This window comes from Rhipicephalus sanguineus, chromosome 2, assembly GCF_013339695.2.
Source record: "Rhipicephalus sanguineus isolate Rsan-2018 chromosome 2, BIME_Rsan_1.4, whole genome shotgun sequence".
NCBI classification, from domain to species: Eukaryota; Metazoa; Arthropoda; class Arachnida; order Ixodida; family Ixodidae; genus Rhipicephalus; species Rhipicephalus sanguineus.
In genome coordinates, this window is record NC_051177.1 from 151,286,019 (window position 1) to 151,307,420 (window position 21,402).

At 46.3% G+C, this 21,402-nt stretch overlaps 1 protein-coding gene across 1 annotated transcript; it reads right to left on the bottom strand.

Moving 5' to 3' along the window:
• Window positions 1–19,209: 19,209 nt before the first annotated feature.
• Window positions 19,210–20,007, bottom strand: LOC119381967 (nucleolin). The gene has a single exon (XM_037649715.1). It carries the CDS (start codon window positions 20,005–20,007, stop codon window positions 19,210–19,212), a length of 798 nt encoding a protein of 265 aa, XP_037505643.1.
• Window positions 20,008–21,402: the final 1,395 nt, after the last annotated feature.

A 21,402-nucleotide genomic window follows, 5' to 3' on the forward strand; every position in this document is an offset into this window, starting at 1 on the left:
GTCTGTTTTCGTCGTTCCTGGTTAGATATAAAATGTCAGTCACCTGTGGCGCATACCCGTACACCGCGGCCCGTGGTAAACAGGTATGTGCCGCACGTGTCTCGAGGAAAGGGTTTGACGACGTATGCGACAGGATTTTCACGTTATTCATGTCATGACCCGACAGTCATATTCGTCAAATCCTCTTACCCTCCCATGCCAATCTTGGTCTACGTCAAGTTAAGGAGGCGTTCATGAGAGTACCCAGACGTAGGCGGCTAGATAGATGGATACGTAGATAGAAACGCTCAAAGTGCCAAAGGTTCGTGAAGAAATGCTTGGCATTAAAAAAAAAAAAGCAGCGTTTTTTGAGGCAAACTATGTCCCATGACAGCGACCCCTTCTGATTTCTTTTGGTATTCTTCACCGCAGACCATTCGTGCACAGCGGTGGAGCTAACTTATGTTCCTCCTCCGTGAGATGGCTGCAAATATTTTGTTGCAGTTTCCTACGACATATGCATGTGAGCATGGTTTTAACAGGCTTGTATATTTGAAAAGCAAACGAAGCTACAAACTGGTTGAATATGGCCGCAGACCACACAAATATTATGGCAGCGCTCCTACTGTGGCACTATACACCATCCGTCACATATTAAAGCCTTCGTGCTTACGCTTACGCTGCAAACCAATGTACTGCGATATAGTAAGAAATTCCGTTGCAGGTTTAAAAGGATTGCTACATCTGGGGGGAGCTGGGGAATGTGCTCTGTAAGGGTCCATTTTAGTGGACTCTCCATTTCTGTGCGTGATCCCAGGATGACTTGAGAAAATGTTGCAGAGCGTCGCAAAGATGATTCTTACGAAACGAAATCAAGAAAGTGTTCTCTTTTTTCTTTGTTACATGGTTGTTACGCAGGCGCTCTGCCAAGTGGTGTTGCGGAGTTGTGTTATAAAGAATGAAGGCATGTGAGAGGCTGAACTGTGTTCATTTATTGGAGCGCACTGGGAGTGTCGCTGCGGCGACGCCAGTAGGCGGCGCGTTTTCGCCAACCGAGCTAAAAAACGCGTCCGCGGAGCATGTTGTTGCAACAGCAGTCGTGTGCATCGGCGTCAGTTCCGGTGGGAAATGTCACGTGCCTTCCGGTCTCGGCTTTTGCACACGCCAGCTGGCTGCGTGCTTTCGTTTACAGAGGAAATGCTTCACCTTTGAAACCGAGAACCGGCAATGCCGATTGGCACCGGTCTGCTTGTTTTGGAGCTCTATCTAATCAACGCGGGCAGAAATGGCGGGTCTGCATATGGACTTTCACAAAGCACCGCCATCACTCCATCCCACAGCTAGAACAGCGTAGATTCTACGTAGAACATATACTTTTCAACTACGGCTTTATTTTTAGCACTATGATGCTTGTACACATATTTCTCGCTGACTGGTAGAGGCTGTTAAAATAGGTGTCCTCTAGCTCTACTTCCTGATGCAAGATTGGTAGCTCTATTGAAATATCGATGCCAAAACAATGATGAAATATACCAGCGCGAATTCAAGAGTGGAACATCTTTTCCGCGCAGGTTGAAGTACTTTTGAAGAACAAGAGTCAAGTGATTTGGAAAAAATCTCCAAGCTCGGACTGGATGCTAGCACGAGTGCAGTTCGTGCAGGAGAACAGTTTTCAGGTTAGTATTACAGAACTAGGACTAAAAATTTCAAACAAGGACCAAACAGTTCACATACTTTAGCCTAAATGTTGTAGTACGTAAAGGCGTGCGTTTCATGTGGTGCTTCTCTTGGGACATATTGGGCTACAGCAGCGTGCTCACCTACAGTGCCGTTGAGATCAAGGACGCGGATTCCCAGAACATATATCCCGTTTCCAGAACATATACAGAGGTGTCCCAATCACCAAACCTTCCCCGTGGAAAGGCAAGTGTCGGCCAGAGACCCCGCGACGGTTCGGGCGAAAGGGAAGATCTTTAACAGCACGTGCGTCTTGCGCCTTTTATTTATGCGAGTTGGTTCGCCACAAAGGATGTCACCCGTTACAATATTGTATTTCAGATCGCGAATAGAGCCAGGTCTTTCATGTGGCTCTCTTTAGTTTATTTTTACTAACGCTTTTTAATGTATCTAGTGCATGAGACAAAGAAAGAGCACCGCACTGACAACAAGTGGCATGCCTTGCGCGATGCGCGCTTGCGCATATATATATTCTCGCGCGGCCATATATTTGCGGTGCTACTAAAGACGTCATCGTAGGAATACTGCCCATGTTTGAATGGAGCTCATCTGAACGCCACGCACTTGATTTCTTCCCGGTTCAGAATGAAACAAAAAAACATGGTTGATCCCTCCGTCATAGGAATCGGAATAACACGAAAGTAAAGCGTGCCCTTGCAGCCATAAATGAATGTTTACTATACATTGATATAAGAGAGTTGGCACAATGTATATTGATGTCTGGCAGCTAATGGCACCGTTTAACGTGTATGCACCCACTTTGATGATTGGTGGTACATCTCCATCCCGACGACTAACGTCCATGTTAAATGATTAAACAAACCTTTGTGGTAGCTGTAGTAGTCAGCGGTGAAAGCGTAATCAAAGAAGGAGGTGTGATAGCCAGAAGAGCGTCGCATATCGGACGCAGAACTTGGTCGCCATCCCGCGGCGTGTTAAAATGTGACTGAACACCACGGCCAGATTAGAGGGAAACGCAAAGCGCGTCGTGCCGCCCCGGTAGCACGGCCGCGACTTTTCTCAGGGCGAGCGCGTGAGCGAGGAACGCGGTGTTACAGCCAGGTGTGGCAGGCGCGCGTCGCAGAGCTATTTGCCGATTATTGGCCGACGATTTTACCACGCTTGGGCCAATGTCGCCACCTCGCGGTGTGTTAAGGCATTGACAAAATTGAACTTCTATTAAAAACGCGCCGAATGGACGGACGTGTAACGCGTTGCAGGTGCTAATCGCGGAGGCCACAGTAATGACGAATTACTTTACCTTACCGCTCCCAGAAGGCAGCACCACCCCGCCGACCGGGAGAGTGGCAGATATAAAAGGCGCGTTTGTAAAGCCTCTAGAGTCTGTGACCGTGGCGCAGTGGATAGTGTGCCCGCCATCTGTTGTTGCGGATCGAGCGGTCGTGGGTTCGATGCCCGGTGACGGAACCTTTTTTTTTTCTTTGCCATCTGATCGTGTACCTTTTTTCGACGTCATTTCTGTGACGGAAATACGTCATTGAAGTCTTGGTGGACCCCGGCATAAAACACTTTCGTGTTAAAATTCCATCCGACTTGAAGTTTCACAACTTCATGCTTAAAACTCAAGCGGTTTGTCCTCAATTCCTGGTTCCATTGCCAAGAAACTTTTCACGTACCTCTTATTTTTTTCCCATGGCCAGGTGGTATTTCGCGTCACCTTACCTGCCAAGGAATTGCGAACACTCAGCCTGGACAACGTGGCTCTTCGACCAGCGCCCTGCATCCACCCGGCCAACTGCGACTTCGTTGAGGGCCTCTGCGGCTACGTGAACAAATTCACAAGCGACTTCCGCTGGCTCATTGGCACTGGCCGTCTGGAATACCCTAAGCGTCAGCCGAGTGTGCCCATTCCTCAAGGCACGTATGTCACATTACCTCAGAACGCATCGCGACACTTCAAAAGGTGTAAGGGTCGCCGATCAATGAATGTACTGCTGAGGTGGCTCTATAGATGACAATCCAAATAAGGCAGAAGTTCAGGGGAAAAAGCAAGCTTGAAGAGGTGAAGAATCCTTGAACACGGAGTGTTCTGGAGGCAAAGTTCCGACGAGTGGTCTTGTCTTCTTCAAGGCAGCAAGTCATTCAAGACAGGTCCTCTTGTCGAAACACCGAATTCAGTGGCATCCCGTGTTCAAGGGATGCCACTAAATTCTCTACTTGTTATCTCTACACTTGTTATTTGCACTTGTTATCTCTACAGATAGTAACCACTTTCATATTTGCATGTAAAATTATGCTCGAATTTTGTCGTACATTTTACTTTAATCTATACATATTTTCTTTCCTATTCCTTCTTTGGACCTGCCTTGGCAGCTTAGTGACTAAGGTGTCACACTGCTAAGCCCGACGATGCGAGTTCCTCCATCCCCATGCATTCGCCGCGGCCGCCGATGAATGTGTATAAATACTACAAAAATCTAAGGTGACCCCAATGCAATGCTTGGGGGTCTGGGAGTGGCACTCGCACCTGTTCTTGGTTAAACATGGATAAACTGGTAAACTTGTAAATACTTTGTGTTTCGTGCGCTGCCGAAGCCACGCAGAAAACAATCCGGAGAACCCACGCCTTGTCGGAATCAGTTTCATGCGAAGCAACCAGTGAGTAGTTGTCTATGCCACGTTTTTTTGGCTTTGTGAAAAGTGTTACGAGGCGTATCCACATGTTTCTGTGAGCGTTGTAGTTATGTGCACATCGTGGCCTTGCCAGGCACGTCGAATACACTGGCGTTTAAAGAGTAACTTATGGGCTGATGTAAAGTCAGCACTCACTTTAGAGCACCGACGTATTATCGAAACGAAGTGCACTTTATGGCTCGATTATATGAATATCATACGTAATATTCGTTCGCGTATTCCCCCGGGGTCGAGTAACGCTTGACTATAGTTTGCTGATTCATAGGAATACAAATGCAATGCTTATTAGACTTCTATGAAAGCGGAGCCAACACTGGAACCACAACTAAGGTTAACGCGGCATGAAGCTTGCGTCATATGAGTACATATGTAGCGTTTATTTCTTTCTTATAAAATTAGCTAGCACTACAACCACTATTGTTGTTACACCGACATTACACCTGCATAGGCACGTTTTTCCAAAGCAGTTTCTAGACCTAGCGTGGCTCTGCGGTGGAACACCTGTCAGTCACGCAGAATGCTTGGGTTCGATTCCTGCTGAGATCCTAAATTTTACTATTTGCAATCGTCTGGTTTACGCTGGCGGTGACAGTTTTTCTTAACGGTGTCGCATTTAAATTACCCATGTCTGTTCTCGCCATTCTTGGGAAGATATAAACTGTGAATCACCTGTGGCGCATACCCGCTTACCGTGGCTCGTGGTTTTCGGGTATGTGCCACACGTGTCTAGAGGAAAGGGTTTGACAACGTACGCGACCGGACAGTCATGTGGGCAAACCCTCTTACCCTCCCATTCCGAATTTGGTCTACACCAAGCTGAGGGGATCACGAGAGCAGCCAGACGTAGGCGGATAGATAGATAGATAGATAGATAGATAGATAGATAGATAGATAGATAGATAGATAGATAGATAGATAGATAGATAGATAGATAGATAGATAGATAGATAGATAGATAGATAGATAGATAGATAGAAACGCTCGAAGTGGCTTAGGTTTGCTGAGAAATGCCTCGCATTTAAAATGTGCGGGGTTGAGATCTTACGCAAATTCATACTAATTTTATGACTGGCATGTTATCGTATGGTATGCTTTAATGTCCACGGTATCATACGCAACCATTAGCTTAACCCACACTATCCCTTTTATATACGTCTTTGTATTTATCGGGGTTTTCGGACAAGTCGCACTGGCTCTTGACAGGGTGGTCTGAAAGATAGCAAAGAGTGTCACTCGAGGGTCGTGCTACTAGAAACAGCTGTGTGTCTCGAATTATGCCCAGGCGGTAAAAATTTATCCAGAGTCCTACAATACGCCTCACAATTATATGAAACGTAGCAGAAGAGGCCTGCTTTTCACAACCATATGTGTAGTTGGAACGTAGAAACACGACATTTTGTTTATTTTACTCTGCTTTGAACAGGTGTTCACTCGATGTTCGCTTACTTGGACCTCACATCTCAGCACGAGAAGACAGCTGGCCTGCTCAGCCCTTTCTTTGATATAGCTGACGACCAGACGGTGATTGTTGTCCAGTACTTCAGAAATGGGCCAGGTAAGGCGGAGGCTGTTCCAACTTTCCACCACCCCTTCCCGGTGTTCATTACAAAACTCTAACTAAAAGACGTTTCGCGCCTTGCCCGGTCAACATGCATTGTTCAGTTTAGCGCAGTATTTAGCGCGTATCTTCCATTGGCTTAAAGGGCAATGGTACGAGCTAGCTGCTGAGGATCATTTATTGTGAAGAGCGCAAAGAAAATTCGGGCAAGAAAGAGAAGAGACAGGACGTGTCTCTTCGGTTCCTTGTCCGTGTTTTCTTGGCGATGTTTAGAATAAACATCCGTTGCCTATTTTTCGCATATGTGCTGTTTGCCTGGCGTGACAGTTCACTCAAGCAAAACTATAGTCGAGTACATCTTTTCATGTCTTTACCATTTCCCCCTTAAAGGCGGATGTACACAATACTGCCCCTATGGGCGCGAACTCCCTGCAGGTTTACGTTCTCATAGAGTATATAGGGCGATTGCCAGCTTCATATAACGTATCCGCGCTGCAAATCTACTGAAAACAACGTCTTTTTCTCAATTTCTTTGTGAGGAACTGCGTAATTTTTCATGTGTTATGAGTTGTAGAATTTCAAATGTCAGTAATTTCAGATGACACGCTGACAAAATTCTCAAAGAACAGAAGATGCAGAACCTGTATGACATCAAAAGCCAGTTCATCTGCGCCTACACTATTGACTCAATGATTATTGACAAACAAATGTTCAACATAGAAGTTGAATTTTATTGTGTTTCTTCTAAACTATCAGGCTCCTTACAAGCTGGGCAACATTATGCTTGCACGCTCTTGTCCTTCATATGTAAAAGAAATTAAAGTGAAAGAAAACTGTAGCCCACATCTAGTAGTTTTGTTTATTGCCATGCCAGGTCGCCTTGCTTTATGACAAAACAATAAGTGGAAACTGGATATACCATGCATTGTTTTTACTAGAAACGTTTGAATATTTCGACCACCTAGAACAAAAAATAAATTTATTCTAGGCCTTTATCTGAATAGCTGTGAACGCGTGTTTTTTTTTTTTCAACCTGCAATTCCCTAAAACAAGATAATTTAGTCATCCTTAATATCTCAAACGAAGGAAGGGTCAGGTATATGCATACATTCTCAATTTCGTAACATGCACAACTGTACATACGTAAAAGACGTTGCGTCCATTAGGAGGAAGGCAAATGAAAGTAATCGTTTCTGCTTATAACACTTTTCTCATTTTAATATTGCAGCTCTTGCAGCTGTCACTTACATAGCTGAAAGATGTGTTTTGGTTCCAATTTCTCATCCTGAGAGAGATTTGCACTCTGTCGAAGATGTCGGAATGTTCCTTTTTTTTTTAAATCGTCTCCCATGTGTCTCCGTTTTCTCCAAAGAAAGGTGTTAAATTAATTTGTCCCACTTAGCCTCTCTGCCTTGCAATCCTGGCTCCCATTTTTATTCTGTACCATGTGGCTCATAACATTTATTTACAGTGTGAATATTTTTTTAGTTTGTTATCATTTAAGGTAAGGCCAAAGGATTGCCCAACTGCCCAAGTGCGTAACCAAGGCCGGTATCATAATAGGCTACTGATTTGCACGGCCTCGTCGCATTCGATAACGGCGGACTTGTGAAGTGCTTTCGTTTGTCTAATAATCTTTTTGTTCTTACTCCATACTCGGTGCGCAAAGTGACGCACCGTTGCGATATCAGAGGTATTCTTTCACCCAACGTGCGCAGATATTTCCAAGGCGAAACTATCGGTGTCCTGCTACTCCGAAGGTGCAACCAATCAGGTGGTGACGCAGTACTCCGAAGAGTTGAAAGAAGGCACCGAGTGGAGTGAACAGACGGTACCCCTCAAACGAGGCTCGAACTGCCAGCTTGCCGTGTGGGTCACCAGAGGTGGAGGCTCGAACGGGGCGATAGCCATTCATTCTATCAAAGTCCAGCACCAAGGTATTCAATGTTTGCCTGCGTCATTAGCATATATTTTACTATCGCCTTGCCCTTTTTCGTGTGTTGGCGTCCTCACTAAAGGATAGAAAAATGTCCGTTTCTCCGCAAGTGCGAAGCAATGAACGCGATGGCTACATATTGGCATGTTATACGCATAGGTCGGCAAAAATATTGGAGCTCACTCAGACTCACTCAAGAAATATATTTTGCTCCGAGGGCTCACTCGGACTCGAACTCACCAAAATTTTCCTCAACCGGACTCACTCTGACTGAGACTCACTAAACGTCTTCTCAGCCGGGCTCACTCAGGCTCAAACTCATGGCTTTTACTGAGTCTGAGTGAGCCTGAGTGAGCCTGAGTGAGCCTGAGTGAGTGGACTCATGAGTCCGTTAGCGTAAAATTGACTTTTTCGATCTTGGTGACAATCCTCCTTAACGCCAGTATCTTACATAATCAGTGCTCTACGATACGCCTTTGGATCTTTTACCTTCAAATACGAGTTATCATCACATATCATATATCATCATCATAATATATCGATCTAGTAAGGCAATTTTTGTGAAATACGCAACTCATATGAGGTATCTTTATCACAAACCTCCCATGAAAGAGTTTGCAGGGCGAGAATAATGGCACCCCTTGCCCTAAATCACGTCACTGATCAATAACTATTAATGTGGCGCATGAATGCTAGTGTGCTGAGATATGAGTGAATGGACTTGAGTATAAACGTAAGCCGATATAAGGCTGACAGTAATGCTGAAGATGAGTAGATAGGACCATATCGGCAACAAAAGGTAGCTCTCGCGCGGACTCACACAGGAAATATATTTTGCGCTTAGGGCTCACTTGGACTCAGACTCACCAATATTTTCATAAATTGGACTCACTCGGAGTCAGACTCACTAAAATGTTCATCAACGGGACTCACTCGCACTCAAACTGACTAAAATGTTGCTCACACCGGACCCACTGAGACTCATACTCACGGCCAGATATGAGTCTGAGGAATTCTGACTGAGTCGGCTCATGAGCGAGTTTGCCGACCATCTGGTTATACGAAATAAAGCTGGCAGGATAGTCATCCAGTATCCAACCTGGGGTAACACAACAAAACACAGGCGTAGGAAGCACTACCGATGCAGTGAGTGAAGGGACCTTCATGCTGCCTGTCACTTCATCGCAAATTGAGTGGTGAGACGAGCACGTAGTTATAGGCCAATGCTAATACCAGTTACGATAAGCGCGCGCCGCCGCGCCCGGCTGAGCAATGTGCGGAGCCATGCAGTTGACCCTCCGCCTAATGGCCTGTCGCGCTATGGCGCCACAGGACATGTCTTTCTTATACGGAATACGGCCGGCGCAATTTCTCTCCGCTAAATGAGCGTTTAGGCCTACTTTATACTTTCTTGGTTTAATTGCTTGAAAACGTTTTTTTTTTTTTTTGCATATCGTTGCCATGCTTACTTAAAGGTACTATGTTATCTACAAATTGTAGGTTGCTGAGAAATATTCAGTAACTTCGATTCCTGACTCTTCCCAGAGGTTTGAGCGATGTTTCCTTCATACACGCAGAGGAAAACCTTGGTGATATTGTATCTCCATATCTGAATCCTTTCTTAATCGTAATTTTATCACTTCTTTTGGGGAAGAAGGAAGGTAGCTGTGGGGTCTTTGTAGATATCAGCTAAGGTAGCGATATCAGTTTTAGGCACACCTTTTCGACGTAGTGATTTCAACACTTCCGGTGTCTCTACTTAATCGAATGCCTGTTCGCAGTTTATGAAGGCTAAATAAAGAGGCGTCTTGTATTCCGCAGTTTTCTCCATTATGTGATTGATAACATGAATGTGATCCACTCTAGAGCAACCTTTTCTGAAACCGACTTTTTCTCTTGGCCAGTACAAGTGAAGTGTTTCACTTGTACTGTTTGAAATTTCCCTTGTAAATATTTCCTTTCTAAATTATGCCTATTGGGCTTTAATTATTTAAGTCTTTTACGTCTCCCCTCTAGTGCTTAGCATAATATTGGCACTTTTCCCGCTCCCTGGAACAGGTGTTGTTTTGAAGCACTGTATGTAAAGCGTAGCAAGTTTCTTGCAAACAAATTCTGCTCCTTCTTTAATCAGATCGGCTATTATTCTAACATCACCAGCCTGTTTTCCCCCTGGCACAACGCGTACGGCCTTTCTAACCTCCTGAGTAGTTACATATGGAACTTCCGAAGCTTGATCATCGTTGCTTTCGTTCGAGGGCGGAATATTTACTTTCGAACTGCTTAGTTCAGGGTAGAATGCCGTTGCCACCCAAACCATGTCATTTAAATTCATGATAATATTTCCCTGCTTGTCCTTCAGAGCATGTATTTTATTCCTTTCTAAACAGAGTCTCCTTTTCACTGTTATAATGCTGATGCTCTTTTTACTGCTGCCACTATCGCTCTGACTTTTTAGTTCGTTAGACTTTCTTCCTGTCGATCAGCTTTGTGAGCTCCGTGAACTCTATTTTAGATCTTGAGTTAGTCGCCGTCATGTGCTGCCGTTTCTTAATTAAGTCTTTCGTGGATTGGGAGATCTTGCCTACTTCTTGCCTTGGCGCTTTACCTCCAAGTTCGATTGCTACTTCAGAGATCAGTATAGTTACTGTTTCGTTCATTTCCTCGACGTCAGTATTGTCCTCCTGTCCGAAAGCTGCGTATTTCTTTTTGATCGAAATCCTAAAATATTCAGCTTTTAGTCTTACTTCGTGTAGGTTCAGTTGTCCGTTGGTGATAATCTTGCTCGAGATCTCCTCAAATTAGAGGCTATCCTCGCCCTCGCTAACGTATGGTCACTGCAGTTTCCCTTGCATAAGACTTGCCCACCCTGTACTATGCCTGGGATGCCACACAAATGAAATCTATTTCTTTTATTTTTTGTCCGTTAGGGCTTTTGCATGCCCCCTTATTACTCCTACGCTTTAGGAAAAAGGTATTCATCCGAGTTCTACTAGCACCTCACCCTTGTTATCTCTAGATTAAATACCATAATTACGAATTGCTCCATTTTCTTTCTCCTTACTAATGCGCGGAACTCTCCCATGATTATGGTGCTCTGGGTACGTACATTCTTTATTGCTAATTCAGTATACTTGTATAGTTGTTTTACTTCTCCGCCGTCTTCGCTGGCGTAGCCAAGAGGGGGGGGGGGGGGAGGGGGGATTGGGGAGTTCAGATTACACATTTTTTTCAATTTTGCATGAATTTATACCGGGTTTCCCAGCTATCTTTAGCCAAGGGTTTAAAAACACAATGTTAGAGGCAGGCGAGGGAAATTAGTTGCAAATTGTTTACAGTTACCTTGCGCCGAAAAGTTAACGGTGGTTTCTTGGCACGCACTTGCTGCAACTTGCACCGTCACTGGCGCCAACTGGCTGACGCAGGCCATCAAACCACCGCCAACTTATCGGCCTACCGCTGCAACGGAAGCGGCTAGTGGCGGCCGTAGCTAATTTCGTTCGCTCAAACCACGGCTGAGGGAGGCACCTTCGCTGCGTGCAAATGCGCTAGTCACGAAGATTTTTTTTTATTTCGCGGGCTTTCTTTGCAGCTTGGGAAAAAATGGTATACCTGAGCATTCTTTATCGCAAATAATGAAATGGGCTTTCTGAAGACTCTCTCGAACATTGCAATTCACATTTATGGCCTAAAATTATTATTTAGCATGTTAGCTAAATAATTCTAATTAACAAATTAATAATTACAAAAAGAAAATTTTTCTGTAGTGTGCAAGGTGGCTCTCAGAAATTTGCTATTGATTTCACTCGCCTGCCTGTAATATTGTACTTTTTAACCCTTGGCTAAAGATAGCTCGGACACCCGGTATACACGGCCTGCATACAAACACACGCAGGGACATACATAGGGCTAAAGCACGGTTCAAACCCTATCCCCACTGAAACAAATTTGTTGGTATGCTACAGGTCCTAATGAGTGGATGTTGGAGCGTAAGCCTGTAATAATTCGATTTTGTGTCTCCTGTTTAGTTTTATCACGAGGCTCGCTACCTTTCCATTGACACTAGAGAATCCTTCAACGGTAATTGCAAGGTACTTGTGAATTATAAATCTCACGCCACCTTCATTATTATCAGGGTGTCCTCGATAGCGGAGGATGTAACCGTTAGTTAGTGCCCTATATGCTTCCCTGGCTCTTCTAAGCTCACTAAGGCCAATAGTATCCCAGTTAACATTTATAACTCCTTAAGTAACTCTGCCAGTCTAGCTTCGTTTGATTAAGTCCTTCTGTTAAGCGTTCCTATGCTCACTTTCCAATAGCGGGCTGTTCTAGTACAGAATAGTACAGAGATTATTAGTGCCCTCCGCTGCTTTACAAGTACGACCGCCGCCATAGTCGGGTGTTCGGCGGCTGGTGGAGCCGGACGGCCACGATATAATTCAGATATTCGTCTCGGAGGTGATGACCAGATATCGCGCCAGGGCGGTCATTTCCTGTTCTGGTGAGGGAGAGTGAGTCGTAGTGTGATAACACAAGAAGTTAGGACCAGTCAGGCAAATCGTGGGCGCCTAAGGGACACTGACAGTCTATCTATGACACCCTTCCGTGCTTTCATATATATATATAGTCACAGTTCGCACAAAAGAAAAAAAAAAACAGGCGTGGGGAGAACACAACTCGTTAACGTGCTAACCTTAGACTAGAAAATGTTGCCGATTGTTCTGAAGGACCAATCCCCTCCACCCCGCTATGTGTTTTACGGTCAGATGTGTTCAAGCTGTCTTTAACATTTCCGTCGATTTTGACCTCAAAGCGTCCACAATGTTACGTCGATTTTCACTTCAAAATGGCAAAGAATTCAGCGCTCGCCGCTTGGCGGCTGAATGCCTCGGCCGCGTCCTGAAGACCGCAAACTTCAGTGACACCCTCTCATGCTGTGTCGCATAGGCATTGAATTTTTTTCTTCAACACGGTGCCTAAATATCCGACGCCACGCCCAGTCCTTCCTTTGGACACAGGAGACACAAAATCGAATTAGTACAGGCTTACGCTCCAACATCCACTCATGACGCTAATCCTTATTTTGCACTATACTTATTCTGCTGTGTAGAACTGAATGCTACATTCCCGGAAGACTCGTGCCCTAAGCTATTTGGAGTGGTTGTATGGTGGGGCTAGTATTATCCTTCGCAGAATGCGCTGGGGGCCAGACAGTAGGAGGGGGGGGGGTGGACTGTAGGTGCCTCACAAGCTAACGTAAGCAAAGGACGAAATAGTGGTGAGTAACCTGGATTGGTTTAGCAAATATTGAGGGACACTCATTACATCATCTAAGAACGAGTAAGTTTTGATCAAACCAGGAAACCAAGATTTAGGTAAGTCAGAATAGTATCATTGACATCGCAAATACACCCGATAGGCAGCTTTCCTTTATGAATGCGCTATATTCGTCAACGGAAATTTGTTTTTTCCGTTAACGCGGAAAAGCTTTTTGATGATATCTCATGTAGTGTTTAAAAAGAACGAAAAAAAAATAACTGTTTCTAAACGTCACGTAATCAATGGTTACCATGGCCGCCCAGCAGGGCGAGGATGCCGCCAAAGCCCAAGGTCTCCTGGCTACCATCTAGACTGGATTACGCCTTCCCCCCATTCCCACCAGTTTTCCGGCTACCAAAATAAAAGTTATGTCTCTTTCTCTCTCTGCCACATTAATAATAATATCTGGGGTTTGAGGCCCCAAAACCACGATATGATTATGAGGGACGCCGTAGTGCAGGGTATGCGGCAATTTCCACCACCTGGGGTTCTTCAACGTGCACCTATATCTAAGTAGACGTGCCTCAAACATTTTCGCCTCCATCGAAAATGCAGCCCCCGCAGCCAGAATTCGATCCCGCGACCTTCGGGTCAGCAGTCGAGCGCCACAACCACTAGACCACTGTGGCAGAGCTCTACCGCATTTCGACATTGTCCTGCACGCCATTACTAACATTGGTTGCAGTTCCTCAAAATTTTCACATCTAGTTATACAGCGTTTCTCAAGATACGATGAAAACACGCCTACAATGTTTCTGAGACCTTTCAGTAGCCCTAACATTTTCGATGTGTAATGCACAGCCTTGTGACTATTGAAAGAAAGTGTCATTATTTATAGTGCATACTAATTATTGTGTAATATTTCTTCATGTGATAGCATTCATTTACTAGGTGTTCATTTACTAGGTGTTTAAAGCATGAGAGCCTGTTGATAGGAGATGCCAACAGAGGCCCTAGAAGGAACGTCGGTTGGTCTAGCTTGCTCGGAAAACAGTTATATAGAAGTTCTACAGTTGCACCAGCGAGTGCCCACAGCATGTAGAAAAATATCAGGCCGCTACAGCCTTTCCGCATCAGGTCTCTATATCTTACATTTCGTACAAAAAGAACAGCAGGAGAGTGGAGTTGCGCACTTTGTTAGTCGGAGCAGAAGGAAAGGGCTGCCTGGCGTTTCAACGCGAAGAAAACTATGGGAGCACAGCACCTACGAGGGTATACGAGCCGTTTACTGATGTCTGCGGGGACAGCGCGCGCGCAAGCGTTGGTGACTGTGTCCTCTTCATAAAAGTTTGGAGTTGCTCCTAGAGTAACGCAGACTCCCCTCCACCACCCACCATCGCTATCGGCATGCTTTCATGCTCGTTCGCCCCACTAAAAACGTGTAAGGCGTTCACTCTTTGCTTGAGGAGCCATCGACGGCAGGCCTCGTGCGTGAGACGATATTTCTGGATGCACCCTTCATGCGACGGGGAAGACCGGTTCGTTTCACTTCTGCTTCTGCTGCTTTCGTCCCTAGCGCTCACGCGTTGAAACGTGGCCTCCACGATTAGCTCCGGCAAAGCACCGTTGTTATGGCCGCCCCATTCAGCGCGTTTGCAAGAGGACAAGTGCAATTTTTATCAAAGCCTTAACACACCGCGAAGTGGCCACCTTAGCCCAAGTCTTGCTCATTGCATATATCTATAATAAAGATAGCTTTGCGACGCTGGCCTGCCTCGCCTTCTGCACAAGCTCGCTCTAATTGTATCCTCGTCGTTGTTGGAAAATTGCTTGCCAGGCGTGTTTCGGGGCGCGCGGCCGAACGGCTGTCAACATTTTAGGAGCTTGCTCGCCAAGCTTCTTATGCTCGCGCCTTGTCCTCACCTATGTGACCGTCGGCGCGGCGGCACACACCACGCTCGGCGCAGCTGCACTCTCTCTGGTGATTTCAAGAATGCTCACTAGATGGCGACGCCGCTCAAGGCGGCACACACCACGCTCGGCGCAAGCGCGACTGCTCGAGGGCCGCACTGGCCGCACCTCTCGTTTCGCTGGCTTCCTTTCTCTTCGCCGGGAGCTCACTAAGTGAACACTCTTCGTTGCCGCTCCGCAGCATGAACGGCAGCAGCGCGAAGGGCTCGCAACGCAGCAGCAGCTCGGGAAGATCTCGCCTTGCCAATAACCAGCCAACACATGATGTCACGTTACGCTCTCCGATGCGTATCGTACGACTGCAAACGTCCCACCACCATCAGGGGCACCTGTATCGATGTTGCCTTCTCGAACTTTCCATTGCGTCCCATCATCGATGATCCCTTGGCAACATACTTTACTGATCATATAGCAATCATCTTTAAAGGGAAACGAGTCCCCAAGCTCATCGAGGGACGTCCTTCTTGTACTTTGTAAAAGAACATCTCTTGTGTATATGTAATGCATATAGTTCATCCGTCATAAAGCAGTCATCTTTAAAGGGAAACCAGTCCGCGAACTCATCGAGGGACGCCCTTCTTGAACTTGGTAAAACAACATCTCTTGTGTATATATAATGTTTATAGTTCATCGAAATGTATATATACTTCATCAAAATATATATCGTGCATCCAGCCTTACAATAATAAACATTGTGGATTTAATGTATGTATACGTTGTCACGTCTATATATGATGGTAGAGGAATGTGCATGGAGCATTCGCGGGTTACCAGATCATCTCCGAGAGTGCTCCTCTAACATCATTCACTTCGTGGATATGGCGGTGAATTTTTTTCTGTTAACTTTTTAACGTTCTGTGGTATAGCATCCTTGGCCGAAGTTACGCTCTCCACGTGCAAATGGAGCGATCTGAGCAACGGCATGTTGTGGGAACTAATCGCGGAGGCCACAGTAGAATATACGATGCGCGGGGCAATGTTATCGATTTGGACATTACACGGAACATGACGGAGACGTCACTGCGAGGACAAACACACGCCGAGTGTGCCCATATAATCGCTATCGCTATAAAATAATCAGAATAGTTCATGTTATTATGCAGAGAGCCAAAATAACGCAGAAAATTGGCGAACCTTTTTACCTGTGAAGGCAGCAACACAGGACAGCACATTTTTTAGTAAATTCCTCTGTGATTAAACCACACCTACCATTGTTTGTTTGGGTGCACTTCCATACGCTGTAATGCTTATTTTTAAGCGATTGTTTCCATGGTCAACTTTCCTTAACATTTTTTTTTCAGGAAAACCCAAGTTACCCACGGAAGCGTCAGTAGGGTGCTCCCAAGAAGAGTTCAGCTGCGGAGATGGAGTGACGTGCATACCCTCGTTGTTGCTTTGTGACGGAGTACGCGATTGTCCCAATGGGCACGACGAGGACTGTAGTACGTATAGATCGATCATTATAAATTACTAGTAGCCTACAATTTTTGACGGCTGGGTTCGTATGCCCCTTCTACAGACAATCTGAAAAAGAGGTGTGGTGAAGTATGTGTTCTTTCTGACGAAGAATATAGACTTACCAAGGAAAATGCGGTGGTTTCATTGTACTGCTGCATTCATTTACCTACAACGAACCCTAGGAAACACTGCCTAATGGTGGTAGTGTTGACTAAACGAAAGGTAACGTCATGGGATGGTGTTGACTAAGGTTGGCTATGTGGGGCCTCTTGTTTTCGAAATGGTTGATAGCTTTGACTGCTGTCTCTAAATGGTGGCCTCTGATGGCTGGTGTAAGCGAAATGACAGTGAACTGTAGGGCTGACTGATGTAGGCTACGCGCCATTATAACACCGGCATCATCATCACCGTCATTCTATTCCTACGTACCCCGAAGGACTAAGTCCGCTCCGAATGATCTCCGGTTGACCCGGTCACGCGCGAGCTGATTCAATGTCATGCTTGGCGGCACATTTTCTCATTTTGCTACGTCGCCTATACCTGGCGACAACTTTCTGTGGCAGCAAAGCCAAGGCTACGCAACCGAACCACGCACTTTCTTACTACGCTTCTGTATGTAGTCCGCGAACGCTAGCTTTTGCTAAATACGTAGCATAAGAGAAAACATAAAAAGAAAAGAAATAGGTATTACGTTCAAGATTGCTTGCATTGAAAGCAAGAATGATTATCCCGTAAAGGATCTGCAATTTTTGCTCTTTCGAGATTTCCGGTTTTCTGGTGTCCATTTCACGTTTTCCGTCCCCACTAAACAACGATGGCGTCGCTCAGCTGCAACAGGTGCACATCGAACCTTGCAAGTGAGCATAAGCGCGTGTTCGTTAGGTGATCTGTGTTCATCGACCAGAAAGAAACGAAGACAGCGTTGCGTTGTGAATTATTTTGTTGATTTGCCCATACTATCACCGAGAAAGAAGTGTGCAAGTGATACCACCATCGCAAGTGGGTCTCTCATCGCGATAGCTTCCTTGACAGTGACGACGGCTACCTGCAAGTCTTCAGCAAGAAGAGCCGCTTGAAATCAAAACTGCTATTGGAAACAGTACGTAAAATAAGTGGCTCATTTCATAAATTGCGTTGCATACATGGTCGGTATTTCGATTGCCTACTATTGCTGATATAATCGAGCCGAAGATTGCATCTAACACCGTGCCCGTCGGCGTCTACGGCGGGAGGCGTTTTGGCGCTTTGCAATGAGAGCGATTTACGGTGACAAAATCACCCGTGCACAGCTTTGCCTCGGCAACAGACGCGTTCATGTCTATTATGCGACTGACAGCGTGATTTTTAATGTGAAAAAAAAGCATTCTTGACCACGCGAGTAAGGAACGCGTTTCACCCGTTTGTAATCGCAAGCTTGAGACGCCCGCTCCTGACCGGTCGTGGCCAAGATATCTGCTGCCTTTCAATGCCTTCGCGTCTCCTGACAAAATAACGTGAGCGTCTCCAGAAAGTTATTGCGTCTCCAAATGTAGGAAAACGACGATGTCGACCCTGTGTGCGCCGAAATTCAGAAAATGGCTTGTTACCTTTGCGTAAGATTTCCAATTGCGCAGATACTGCTGGGCCGTAGCTTTTACTTTTTTTTCTTTGAAAATTAAAACCGACCGCTTTAATAAAGTTGATTCCTGCGTTCCTTCGCAATACAACACATTCTATCGCTTTCCCAAAAAAGAAATGTAAACAATACTAAATGGTGCTCGCTTTGCACGTAGACTTGAACCGCTAGCACAGTCATAGTATTTGATTTGCCGAAGAGCTCAGCAATGATTCCAGGTATTTGTGCTGCATCCTTAAGTATATCAAGTCATGTGGTAGATTTCGATTACATCTGTGAATAAACTAGCTGCATAACTTTTTAAACAACATCATGAGCCATGAATACTCGTATGAAAACGCACATGTTCTATGCGCTCGCGAAACCAAAACCGAAATCGCCCGCGAACGGACTCTTGGCGTAGTAACACATGTGCGGAAGCTCCGCCCACGTAGCTTCGGCTGTGCTGCCACAGAAAGTTGTCGCCAGGTATAAGTCTCTGTCTGATCTGGCTGCACTTCTCCTCTCTTGGTAACCAATCTTACTCACTGCGTCCCTCTGGCTTACCACAGGTCATCTGTCCTTCACGTTCAGCGGCCCACCCAGCTCCATATATTTTTGTAGTTTCAAATGAAAAATTGAGTGGCCCTTCGCCTACTGTGAAAACAAGGGCCAGCGAAGCTTCACGTGTGCGTGCCTCACCTACTACCTTTTTTTTCTTTTTTTCTTCCTTTCTTTCTCTCTTTCTTTCTTTCTCGCTTTCTTCCTTTCTTTCTCTCTCTCTGTCATATTGCGCAAAGCTTGTAGGGTTTTGCGGCTATAGCTAGCCCTGAACCCTTTAGAGATGAGGCCGAGACCCAAAGAGACACATCTTTACTGGTCCAAGCCTCGGCCGCAACTGCCCGCTGCCAGCGGCTGCCGCGTGACAAGAGCGCACAAGCGATCGTCGTTGTCCTCTACGCGCTCACAGCCGCCGAGCGCCCCCATACTGCCCCCTCCCCTCGGGAAAAGCGGGGGAGAAGGACGTGGGCTACCTAGCGGCGGTAGCCCGCGCAACAGTCCTGGCTACCCTTGGCCACGGCGGGCAGCACGTGTCGTACACGACCACACGCCGGCACGGGTCGTCCACCACGTCACCAAGCTCCCGCAGTTGTCCGTGGCAACTGGAGACTCCGCTACCACTTTCGGGTCAGCGGTCGTCGTGGCAGTCGCCTTGCTGCCACTGTCTGTGCTTGGCTCATATTGCGTGTTGCTGACCTCCGGTTCCTCCTTGCGATCGGCGTTGGCATCCTCAGAATCTTCTTGCCGTGCCTCGCCTGCATCCTCGTCGTTATTCACCTTGTCCTCGTCCTTTATGCTGCCTGCTGACCCGTCCTCGTAGACGGCTGTCGTCAAGGCCTCCTCAGCAGAGGCTGCCTCTTCTTTATCGTCCTCCTCACTCTCTTCCTTCTTACTGCGCTTGGAGGCCGCACCCTTCTTGGCACCGCGTGCTGGCTTGGCAGGTGTCTTCCGTGCAGACTGCCGTGCAGCGGGAGCATCCGTGATGCACCGCGTCTGCGAGCGTGTGCGCCTGCAGCCACTGTCTGGGACGCTGCTGTCCTTGTGGCCGAGTTCCCTGAGAAGGGCCTCGCCCTCCTTGGCGGTCGCCGCCAGGATGCGCACGCGACGCGCACCCGCTGACTTGGTCTTACGCTGGGGACGCGTCCTGGCCGGTTCGGCGTTAGCCTTCTTGGCGGGCGGAGCAGCATCCCCCTTGGTCTCTTTCTCCTCCTTGGAGTCTGCGGCAGGCTTCTCCACCTCCGCCCTTTTCGTCTCTTCTTCAGTGCGTTCTTCCCTCTCGCTGTCCGGGTTGGGTTCAGACATATTTTCGCGAACGTGTGCCACTGCTCCACAACCCAGGCAGCACAGCACATTGGTCCAATATTGTTTATACGTTGGCAAACGATGGCCCAATGATGGCCCATACAAACCACTATAAAACCAATGTTGGCTAGCCAGCCTACAATGATGCCAATAATGGTCCATCTTTGCCAGCCAACATACAATATTGGTCGGGCTATTCTTTGAGGTTGGCAACAACGGCCCATGGTTCCCGATGTAAATACGATATTGGCAGAACCAGGCCGTATGGATGGCAATATTGGGCCAGCTTATCCGTTGGTAAAATAATATTGGTTAAGTAATGGCAGTAGATTGGATATATTGTCCAGTAAATCTGACTGGTTAAACAATATTGGACGGCCAATGCTACGCGCCGGACAATATTGTCCAGACTTACACGTTGTCGCTCCAATGTCTTAAACACTGGCAAGCATATGCATGATTAATCGGCAAGAATGTTTTTTTCCCCTTTTACCATCACTGAGGGAAGGTTAGCCCGAATCGAGCCACCACCTGCATGCACGCTATTATGAAAATCACTTTGTCCGGCATCCAGCGCACCTCAAAGAAGATTTCTGGTTACTTATCACCATAGGCGTGCGCAGGGTTCCCCATTAGGGGGGGGGTGCAAAGGTTCGTCGCAGCGTCCCCCTCCCTACTAAGAGGTTCGTCTGAATTAACCGGGTTGCGGACAGGTATGGCCGAATTAACGAGAGTGTGATGCCGTTAAACAATAAACATGCTTGCAGGGACCAGAGAACGCGTCCTAATTATCCGACTTTCCGAATTAATAAGTGTGGAATTAACGAGCTTTTACTGTATAAAGATGGCAAAAACAGTCCACCGTTGTCAGCCAACAAACAAAACTGCAAATTCCAATCTATAAGAAAGGGAACAATGGCGCACACAGGGTCTTGATTTTTAGGTTGGTATTTAGTGTGGCACAAAATATATGCAAAATAGTTGGACAAAATTCGTTTTACAGATGTTGAGCAATGTAAAATAAGTACCAAGTTCTCAACTGAGTTTTGCGCGCTGTTGGAAATACATCTATGAGAAAGGAAACACAAAACAAAATCTCACTTTGCAATGCTTGTTGAAAGTTAACGTTAATTGTGTGATACAGCCAGCGTATACATCGAAACTGTATAAAAACAACCAAAAAACCCTACTTTTACATTGATTGAAGCTGTACATAGCGTTGACGAGTTAATGGAGTAGAATAGAAGTCATCTGCTTCGCAATGGGCCTCTGCGCTGGTGCGCCTTCTGCGCCCCGCACACGCACCGAAATTATTCTCACGGCTTTATTAGCGCCAAACAATCAAAACATTTCATGTGACTTCAACCACGCTGTGTATTTTCGTGTTTGCTACAC